Consider the following 10641-nt stretch of genomic DNA (forward strand, 5'->3'; position numbering starts at 1 on the left):
AGTCTATCGAACAAGAGAATGTTCTCAACATGAACTGAGACCGTTTCAACGTTTTTTAAAACAAGATTAGTGATGTTAAAAGTAATGAGGGATAAGAAAGTTTTCCCTTTTCTAATCTTTTGTTTTCTCTCAAGCAATATAAAGAATGCCAGGATCGATGGATGATTTGCCTTCTATCACTGTTATTTTGGATTCAAACAGAAAAGGATACATTAATCTGAATACAAATGATTCAAACAAATTTCATGATTCATGGAATTTGTTCCTCAAGAAAAATTTATGAGGGCAGATTGGCAGTTGGCAGTTTATTATGAAATGTCAAAACAATAAATAAATATTGGAAGTTTTGAGGATTGATAGGGGAAACACGCAACGACAAAGACTCTCAGTAGTCAGAAAGACTTCCCCCCCCCCCCCTCTCTCTCTCTGGGTCAAAAGAAGTATAAAGGACACACTAACTACCACAAAACCATGTAATCTTAAAACAATTGTTCCCTTCTTTTCCTTAGTATTTTTATTTTTTATTGTTATTATTTAAGTCTTTAGAAAGAAACAAAAAAGCACCGCCTGTATTTGTGCTACATGATAAATATACAAGGACAAAGTTGTTGGGAAGATTTATACTGAATTTGTTTGAAGAACGAGGAAGCAGAGAATTTGGCCGAGGTAAACGTCCGTGACAAGTGTTCATCTTATCATCAAAAAGGTGAAGCTCTCTCTCTCTTTATACTTGTGTTTGCTTGTCTGTAAGGAGGTGAATATCAAAATTACGTGCACAGATGATGATGATGATGATCCTTCCTGGATTTCTGCAGGGTTTTGTTCTTGTTTCTTCATCTTTCTCCTTTTGACATTTCTTCGTTATTTGAATTGATTGATCATTCAAGGAATTTGCAGTTTGTCGATGATCCTATTTTTTCTGTTCTATGTAATCAGTGGCTCCTTCTCTGATTGTTTTTCTTGTACTCCTATCTTGGATTCTTGCTTCTTTTGTTTTATCAGGGTAAGTTCCTTCTTGTTCCTTTTGATCAATGAAGCTTCTTTAGGGAAAAAATACAAAGAATGTGCAGTTGCTGCCTCTATGCAACAAAACCAGTGGACTAGACTTAAGGCTAATAATCTTTCAATTGATTCCTGCATGATGCAACATCCTGGAGAAGTAGAAATGAGGAGTATAAAATGTAATTTTATATTGCCCTGAAATTTAACACTTCAATTTTGAATGTGAAAGTTAATTAGATTGGTGCAGCCAATGTTGAACATTATTTTGAATGCACAGAGCATCATCCAATTGGGAATTGAAGCACTAGTAGCCACATCTTAATTGCTTTCTAGTCCTTCAAATCTATGGCAATGATATTAGCCTAGTTACATCATTCAAGGACACACCCCCCCTACATATGCAAGCTCAATTTGTTTTTCAGGTGACCAGGGGGCATCTTTGAAGAGAGAATGATGAGTTGCTTCGGCTGTTGCAAGGATGATGATATCTATAAAGCATCCAAAACTGGACCATTTGTGCCAAACCACACATCAAGTAAATCCATGATCCCTAACTACCTTATCTTCCACTCATTCTATAGCTCTTTGCCGAAACTGTGAAGAGATGCTGATCATATATATTGCATGATTCACATTTTGCATTTATCAGCATGCTTAGCTTTTTTATCAAGTTATTAGCACCAAGATTTTGACAAGTTTGGATCTACATGTTATCCAATACAGGCATATCATGCACGTATTGGCATCGTGCCAATCCTTTCCTTCCTAATTTCTCTCTTTTCCATCTTCCATGGCTTCTAGTTTTAATGATATGTGTTGAAATTTGAATAGCTGTTTGGTATGCAGACAATACTGCTGCTAATCGCGTGAAGGAGCCTGTATCAAATAATGTGCAGACTGTAAACACTCAACCCATAGCTGTCCCTGCCATTTCAGTGGATGAACTCAAGGAAATGACTGGTTATTTTAGTACTGGTGCTGTGATTGGCGAGGGTTCTTCTGGAAGAGTTTACTATGCTGTTCTGAAAAGTGGTCAAGCAGCAGCTATCAAAAAGCTGGATTCAAACAAGCAATCAGACCAAGAATTTCTAGCGCAGGTTAGGCATATGCACAGAAGTGATTGTGTTCGACTATGCTATATAGTATGCGGCTTCCTGAATAAGATTCCATCCCTTGGCACATGCCTTTGTAGGTCTCTATGGTCTCAAGATTAAAACATGCACATGTTCTTGAGCTCGTTGGTTACTGCGTTGATGGCCCTCTCCGTGTCCTTGCATATGAACATGCTTCTCAAGGATCCCTTCATGATATTCTACATGGTAAACAATACCATGGCATTATTCCTGTTTCCTATTCAGAAAGCTGCTATGAACATCTTAAATCTTCTGTGAATGATTAGCTTGGAGTAACCTGGGATATTGCAGTGTGTATATTCCATGGGAAGTAGGAAGTAACTCATCCAAAGTCAAAACTTTGGGATGGAATTATTTGATCAGTAATTTTCATCTCTTTGGTAATACAAAAATGTTCTTCAATTTGGGTTATACAGGAAAGAAAGGTGCTAAAGGAACAGAGCCAGGCCCTCCTCTATCATGGGCACAAAGAGTGAAAATTGCAGTTGGAGCAGCAAGAGGACTGGAATATCTCCATGAAAAGGCAGAGCGTCATATTATCCACAACCTTGATATTAAATCAAGCAATGTGCTAGTTTTTGATGATGATGTTGCTAAGATTGCTGATTTCGATTTGTCAAATCAAGCCCCTGACATGGCTGCACGTCTTTATTCCACTCGTGTTCTTGGAAACTTCGGTTATCATGCTCCAGAGTAAGCCTCTGTTCTCATATTTATGAACCGTAGGCTTTGCTTTGGTACCCAACCCATCACAGTGATAAAATGGAAAATCTTTGTGGTGAGCCCTCTCTTAATGTTGAGATTGTTAACCATGCTGAAACTTGCCTGTTTAATGCCAGGTATACAATGACTGGACAGCTTAGTTCAAAGAGTAATATTTACAGCTTTGGTGTCATCCTGCTGGAACTCTTAACTGGCCGTAAACCTGTAGATCCTACACTACCACGAGGACAGCAGAGCCTTGTGACATGGGTAATACCCTTCTCTGGTTCTGATTTTTACTGCTCTTGTGCTTCAATTTTCTGGGTTGGTAGATTTGCAAGCATCGTTATAGCTGATCACTAGAACAATTCTGTGTTGCATTAGGCCACACCGAAGCTGAGTGAAGATAAGGTGAAGCAATGCATTGATCCTAAATTAGATGGGAAATTCCATCCTAGAGCAGCTGCTAAGGTATACAACTTCTGTAATATTCTGGATTTTTTTAATTTGCATCAATTGCTCGTGGAATGTTTAATAGATTTTCGTTATGTGCTGTAAACAGTTTTCTGCTGTTGCTGCCTTGTGTTTGCAATACGAAGCTGATTTTCGACCAAATATGAGCATAGTAGTGACAGCTCTTCAGCCTCTTCTGAAATATCATTCTGTACCCGACCCAGTGAAACACTAAGCGTTGTGAATTCGCCTTGACCTCAAAATCTTCTTTTATAGGGTATGTTGTTGACAAATGCAGCTGTGGAACGTTTACTTCATTTTTTGGTATTGTTGTTGAGGCTGTGTTATGTCCAACCATAATTTATAGTTGTTTGGTTAAGGAAGTTAATGTCCGATTTAAAGATCCGTTCCATTGAAAAATAAGTTCATGCTGCAGGTTTTGTTGAAGTTAAAAATCACATCTGTACAGAGTTTAATTCAGAGACCGTGTGGGAGTGGTTGGGAGTAGAGGGGAGAAATTAAGTGGTCCTGGAATTAAAATCTGCCATGTAGCAAAATAATCATGCGGGATCCTAATTTTTTTTAGAGGTATAAGTGAGCATTCACTCTGCACTTACTGTTCATATTATAAAAGTGAACTGCAGAGTGAATTAAACTCGGTACACAAAAGTATGTCAAAGTAGACAGCAAAAAAATTCTAATTTTTTTTATTTTTTATTTTATTTTATTTAAAAAATTAGTGTTTAATATTATTCAATGATATTATATAAATTAGAAGGAGATCGCATGATGGTGTAGTATTTACAGAACTTGATTGTAATTATAATTTTGTTTATGATGATATTTTATCTGATTTTGTTGTATGCTTAAAAAAACCATGGAAACTATAGTAATAGAATTGTAGATAGTTTAATGGAAAAATAAAAAATATTTTATATAAAATATTATTTTATTTTATAATGTAATAGCAATAGTTAAATTTACAATATTTAAATTAAAAACTATCAATATTAATATATATATATTTTAGTTATTTTATAACCTTAATTTAAAAAGTATTTTTAACCAAACATATTAAATTAATTTTTATTTAACCTCAATTTCAACTATATTTTTTACCAAATATATATAAATATCAAATCCAATATCAACTAAATTTTTTTTTTTTTTTAATTGCAACCGTAAAAAACGATTACAATACCAATCACACCTTCATTATTAAATTTTTTTTTTTTTTTAATTGCTTCATATAGACATGCAACCGATATTTTAATCCTATAGCCTACCACTATCACCTTTTCTATTCTTCCATATTGTACAGGTATTGAGGTTACCTGCCACATTCACAAAACTTTGTCCTGCCACCAATTCCTGTTGGCACCTGAAAGTGGCCGGAATATGCTTGCACAGGATATGGGAGCAAAGATCTGAGCATATGAAAGATTTTCAAACCATATTATTCTTTACCTTTGTAAAAAACATCTAATACCATTAGTTTCATTTTTGCTCTCTATCAAAGAAGAGCTCCTGTTCTATCTCCTTCTTTTGAGTCCTGCTCCCCAGAGATTTGATAAACGTTGAATCAGGTCCGTCCAGCAACCCCAGTTTTTTGTTTCCTGGTTCTAAGGAAGCTCATCCAGTTAGCCTCTCCTTCAAAGCCTTCTCCCTTCTACTATCCTTCGCGCTGACCACCACAACCCTCTCTTTGGCTGCCTCCAGTTCTCCTCCACCACAATTAAACCACAAAACCAAACCCAAATATCTTCTGCCAAGACCCTCATATCTCAAGGCCACACAGTTCCTGCTCGCTCAAGACCACAACTTGAATGTGACAGCATCAAACCAACTCGAGGTCGGACTGTTCAATATGGAAGAGAATTAGCTGATGTTATTTTCGGATACTGATTTCCCCTTCTTTCATCATCCCCAACCAAAGTTGCAGTTGATTGAGGGGTGCTCAGACAGAATCATTGAATATTTGGTCATTTAAATGAATGGTTTTTTTTAGTTCATCTCCACGAACATGCTTTGTCTAAACCTCGAAGAATTCTTTCTTATAGCTGATAAGAATCATCAACTGCCTCATTTAGCAACTGGAACAGAGATGAACTGGATCGTCAGACCGCATTAATCAAAGCTTATTAATCAAAAGACGGTCGTTGAGGATCTCTCTGACCAACTTCAGTTCACCCACACGAAGGCGAGATACAGGGTATCTTGCTCAAGTGAGCTTCATTTTACATGATTCCTTGTTTAAAAATAATTCTCCTCTTCAAAAGATAGAGAGCTGTCATTTATTAGACAGAAAGGTAGACGATGTAGATGGCAGCCATTAGTAGGTATTCAAAAATCAAATTCCCTTTCAATCTTTCTTATCCCTTTTTCTAGCCTTTCCATCAAGGAAAATTCTGCAGTAATCCTTTGAACTAAACCGGTATTACTATGACCCAGAAGAAATATAGTGAAAATGAAAAAACAAAATAAAAAATAAAACCAAAAATCTCAAGATCTGTACACACTACACACCACTCCTGACAAGGGTGTTCTACCACGAAGGCAACTTGGAGACACCGACTAATTCTCTACAACATCTATAATAGATGCGGGAAAATTGACACAGAGATATGGGAAGCAACCAGCCTCAATTGCTTGCTACAGCTCCCTGCCCTCATTCTCAACTTCTAGGCAGGCTCAATACTTTCTAAGGTCGAAAGAGTGTAAGCATTGCCCATATGCATGCGCTCAGCTTCTATAAACGGTCCCCAAGTCTATGCTTTGTTGTTCCTTCTCCCATCCGACTTTGAACCTGGATTGTCACTCCTATCAGTGTCAGAATTAGGCTGTCTCACCCTCCCCTGCATGGCTTCTCCAGCGCCTCCGATCCTGAATTGTCCATCCAGAAGACATTTTCAGGTTTATCTTACAGATACTAACTCAACATAGATGTAAGACATTCCATATTGCACAGAACCAAAAACGGATGCTGTCTTTAAAATTATTCTAAGCAATCCATGTAACAACGCTAGGTGGAGGCCAAGTGACCAACTTAGTTTGAATTCTAAAGATGATTTCAGAATCAAACCTGTCTAGGTATAGGATACTCCTCTGATTCAAGCATGCGAACTACTTGGCTCATCTTTGGTCTTTTTTCAGCATCTGGATCAACACATCTTAAAGCAGTTAGAAGAGCCCGTTTAAGGGCACTTGTTGCTGGTCTATTCTCTATCATGGGGTCTACCACCTCCTCTGAGCGCCTTCCTGCAACCATCATTTTCAACCATTCCACCAGATTTACCTGAAAGAAGAATAATTTCAAGAGAATTATGAACGTTGATTACATTTTATGTTTCATAGGACAGTGAAATCCACATAAACAAGGAGCAAAGAAGACTGCATGATGGAATGAATAGAGCTTCTAATTTACACCCTCGGATTCATGCCTCTACACCCCCAGCATTGACAATACTACTCAAGAAAAGCTAATATAATTTTCAATTCTAGAGATTAAAACATGCCAATTACTGCTCCAAAGCAAGGGGCTTGCTGCTTTTAAGCGGAATTCGATTACTTTCTGGAAAGGGAACATTTATTGTATACCTCATTCTCAGGGCGATCATAATCCACCGGATCTCTCCCTGTAATTGCTTCCAAAAGCACGACCCCAAAGCTATAAACATCACTTTTCTCATTCAAAAGGCCAGAGTTGGCATATTCCGGAGCAACATAACTGAACAGTCATTGATTAGGACATTAATCTCACCATATAAAAGGAAAAATATTACTATAGAAGAAAACACAAAGGAAAGATTATTTTCTATCAATGGCAGAGGAGCTTTAATAATACAATCAGACTTGGATACAAAGGCCAACAGAAAAGAAGATTGAACTGGCAATGCCACTAATTTGCATGCAGCTGATTGAAAGAAAGCACTCACCCAAAGGTACCCATTACTCTAGTAGTAATATGACTTTTTCCAGCACCCAGCAGTTTGGCCAGACCAAAATCAGATATCTTAGCATCGAAGTTGTCATCGATCAATATGTTGCTTGATTTTATGTCTCGATGCACCACTTTTGGCTCAATGGCCTCATGCAAGTAAGCCAGCCTGCAACACGCAATTGGGAGTGAGAAAGAAACAGAATGCAACATTAATGCAAACAACTCAGAATAAGGTGAAAATGAACTTACGCCTTAGCAGTGCCAAGGAGAATTTTCATGCGAGCCTCCCACGTAAGATATCCATGTTGGCGCATTCCTCCACGGAGCCATTGCTCTAAATTGCCGTTGTTGACATACTCATATACCAACATCCTGAAATTTATGCATCTATGATCATGCAAAAGGTGTTGTTCTTTTTAAACACAACTGATAAGAGCAAGCAAATTCTGGATCATCAATTGCAAGATATTTATAAGCAATTTGATGAACTTGAGACTAGACATGTAACTGGGATGTCATTACATATTTTCTGTAGTTTTATATACAAAGAACCATTGGCAACCATCAAGATCACAAAACAGTATAGTACAGATTTTTTCTGTAAAATTGTAAATACAATAATCTAATTCATAAATTAATTTCATTTTTCAAAAATAATTCACAAGACAAGTTTTAATTATCCAGAAGTATACTACATTATACTTCTAATAAAACATTAAACTAGAGGCATTTCTGTGACATTCAGAATCTTATCCTCAACTTTCTACAAAGAAATCTAGCTAAAAAAAATCTACTTTTTTTCCCAAATAAAAGAGAAAACAGGAAAGGATATGATACCTCTGGGTTCCTTCCATGCAATACCCCAGAAGTCGAACAAGGTTTTTATGACGTACATGACCAATAGCCTCCACTTCAACTCTAAAATCTTTATCAGCTTGTCCTCTGTAAGAGAAACATTAAGAGACCATCGAACTAACTTCCACTCTGCAAAATAGTCCAGTGAAAAATTTATAGGATTATAAAATAAACTTGTCCCCAACTTACGGATTATTAAGGAGCTTCTTAACAGCCACAGGAGTCCCATTAATCATATGACCCTGATAGACAACTCCATATCCACCATCGCCAATAATGTTATCCTTGGAAAATCGGTTTGTTGCAACTTGCAGATCTCTGAGGGTAAACCAATGCCCCCATCCCAACTGTGAAAATTCAGGCAGGCCAGACAGAGGTGAAGGCGCAGTCAGAGGATGTGAAGAAGGCCTGTGGACAGAAGCTACCTTGGTGCCCCCCTCTTCTCCTGATTGAGACCCAACACCTACTTTCTCAACATGATTAAAGGAGCCTGATTGGCTGCTATCATCACCATTTTCTAGTTGGATCAATGCTTTATCTGCTTCTTCTTTGTCACCGAACTTGTCATGAAGGCTGGGGAAACCATCATTATGTGCTGAATTTTGATCAACACCAATCTCTTTAATCTCCTCTGAAACCTTAGGCATATAGCTAACAGGAGGCATGTTATTTTCTCTTCTCGATTTCTTTCTAAACGATAGCCACAGTGAAACAACCAGCACAAATACACAAACCAGTCCCAGACAGACGACAATTATCACCCACAACTCCATACCAACGTATTCCTTGGTTAGGCTATTCTTAAGATCAGAAGCCATTTTGTTTTGATACCAACAAGCCTGCAAACAAGGTGGGAAGGTAAACAATTTAAACACCACAAAATCCATGTACAATTCAAACACGCGTCCAGCATTTCACTACTAAGGAATTAGCAGGCTGCACTTGCAGATGTTGCAATCCAACTTTCGCATCAACAAGTAAAAACAAAGACCTTCCTTTCATATAGAACAGAAATGCCACATAAACCCTCTACTACTAGCAAAAGATAAAAATAAAAGGAACAAGCAAGATACTCATATACAAGCACCTTTCATTTACTCTAGTGGGGGAACAAGATATGGCATGTCGGCAGGGGGATAAGAGGAGAAAACAGAACACCATAAACACAAGCACGTTTCATTTATTATTCAAAGTTGCATCAAATCATAATTGAAAAGGAAAGAAACACTTCAAAGTTCTAGGTAACAAGATATCCAATAAAAAAAATCATCTTTCTTTCTGAAATCACAAACCTGATTGTGCAAAACCTGCCTTATCCCGGCACGACTTCCTTGCAATAGCAGGCAATAAAAGGGGTAAGCAATAAAGCTCTAAACTTTCCTCTTTAAAACAAAAACCCAGATGGAAATAAGGCAATTGGCATTCGCTAAAGCCACCCACATTTTAAAAATCTCTAAAAAGAAGTAGGGTATTCCAAATCCGGGGTGTTGCCTAATGTGTAAGAGGATGTGGAGTTGTCAGTGGTAGGTGATGAGGAAGGGCATGCTTTACATTACATGTTTTTCCTTCTTACATGTCTCTCTCTCTCTCTTTATATATCGTTGTAGTGTCATAGAAGCATCAATTTTAGAAGTTTGAAGCTTTCTTTGCTGCTTCTTCAGATCTTTTTTTTATTATTTCTTGAATTTCTTAATAAGACCTTGAAGGTGACAATTAAACAGAAACTTAGCTAGAGTATAATTTTTAATGTAGTTTTTTTTTTTTTTGTGTGTGTGTTTTTAAAATCTGGTTTCTGTTTAGGTTAATGTTCCTTTGATATTATACGTTCAACGTTGTGAAGGGATTGATTCGGACAGCCTTCTAGAAATGTATAGATGTTGAGAGAAATACAGTATTTATTTTTAAATATACGATTAATGTATAAGAAGAAATTCCTCTTGTTAACCTAAGCTGTCTTGAAATAAAATCCTAAATCATGATAGAGGAGAAACCCACTTGCCATTTCAAGCCAGTATATATATATATATATATATATATATAATATATAAGGAAGATGAGATGAGATTATGATTACACGAGAGAGCAATCAGCGTGATTGGAGATTTTGGTGAAGCGTGAATCGGTGAAAAGGATAAAGGTCAAGATGAACAGATTAAAAAAGAAGAAGCAAATATCATATCTTTCCTTGCACATTGGTTATGGGAATTCATAATTTTTTCTTCTTTTGTCGTTTCAAATCTGAATGGCTTGAAAACAGAGAGGTTTTGTGGTGGTGTTAGTCAACGAAACAGACTGGACACCATACTTGCAATCTACAATGGTCTGTGTATGACCAAAATAACCTCGTTTGACGAGGTTGCTTCTGGTTAGGCTTCGCTTGTTTTTTGCGCTGCTGCGGTGTGTGATGTTTTGCTTCCACGATGGATTTAAGAACATGCCATTGTATTTTTATCCTGAAACAGTAATGAAAATACTTTTTTTTTAAATAAAAAAAAAATCTTAGAAAGGGGAAGGAAATGCTGGTTTACGGGTGACGAATGGAAGGAAGAATCAGGT

At 37.0% G+C, this 10641-nt stretch overlaps 2 protein-coding genes across 8 annotated transcripts; one reads left to right on the top strand and one right to left on the bottom strand.

Moving 5' to 3' along the window:
- The first annotated feature begins 414 nt into the window (after positions 1-414).
- On the top strand, positions 415-3691 carry LOC118057329 (pto-interacting protein 1). Of its 7 annotated transcripts, none has more exons than XM_073411675.1 (9): positions 415-706; positions 816-1003; positions 1425-1537; positions 1834-2099; positions 2195-2321; positions 2552-2828; positions 2975-3107; positions 3222-3308; positions 3400-3691. In XM_073411675.1, exons 3-9 carry the CDS (start codon positions 1453-1455, stop codon positions 3523-3525), a joined length of 1101 nt encoding a protein of 366 aa, XP_073267776.1. In that variant the 5' UTR covers positions 415-706; positions 816-1003; positions 1425-1452; the 3' UTR covers positions 3526-3691. The 7 variants fall into 7 exon arrangements, with proteins under 7 accessions (XP_073267776.1, XP_073267777.1, XP_034925761.1 ...); XM_073411676.1 differs by having other exon boundaries at positions 937-1003; XM_073411677.1 differs by having other exon boundaries at positions 417-706; positions 1849-2099.
- Positions 3692-5626: 1935 nt separating this feature from the next.
- LOC118057328 (probable receptor-like protein kinase At5g18500) lies at positions 5627-9872 on the bottom strand. Its single transcript, XM_035069867.2, has 8 exons — positions 9378-9872; positions 8275-8924; positions 8068-8172; positions 7480-7602; positions 7226-7396; positions 6888-7017; positions 6373-6585; positions 5627-6173 (listed from the first exon to the last, which is right to left on the bottom strand). The coding sequence occupies exons 2-8, from the start codon at positions 8901-8903 to the stop codon at positions 6126-6128; spliced, it is 1419 nt and encodes a 472-aa protein (XP_034925758.1). The 5' UTR covers positions 8904-8924; positions 9378-9872; the 3' UTR covers positions 5627-6125.
- Between the last annotated feature and the right edge of the window lie 769 nt (positions 9873-10641).

Source organism: Populus alba, chromosome 10, assembly GCF_005239225.2.
Source record: "Populus alba chromosome 10, ASM523922v2, whole genome shotgun sequence".
NCBI classification, from domain to species: domain Eukaryota; kingdom Viridiplantae; phylum Streptophyta; class Magnoliopsida; order Malpighiales; family Salicaceae; genus Populus; species Populus alba.

Coding starts and splice junctions, on each gene's coding strand:
- LOC118057329 (XM_073411675.1), top strand. CDS start 1,453: ATGATGAGTTGCTTCGGCTGTTGCAAGGATGATGATATCTATAAAGCA. Junction 2,829..2,974: donor TTCGGTTATCATGCTCCAGA/GTAAGCCTCTGT, acceptor GTTTAATGCCAG/GTATACAATGACTGGACAGC. Junction 3,309..3,399: donor ATCCTAGAGCAGCTGCTAAG/GTATACAACTTC, acceptor TGCTGTAAACAG/TTTTCTGCTGTTGCTGCCTT.
- LOC118057328 (XM_035069867.2), bottom strand. CDS start 8,903: ATGGCTTCTGATCTTAAGAATAGCCTAACCAAGGAATACGTTGGTATG. Junction 7,018..7,225: donor AGAGTAATGGGTACCTTTGG/GTGAGTGCTTTC, acceptor ATGACTGTTCAG/TTATGTTGCTCCGGAATATG. Junction 6,174..6,372: donor AGTATCCTATACCTAGACAG/GTTTGATTCTGA, acceptor TGGACAATTCAG/GATCGGAGGCGCTGGAGAAG.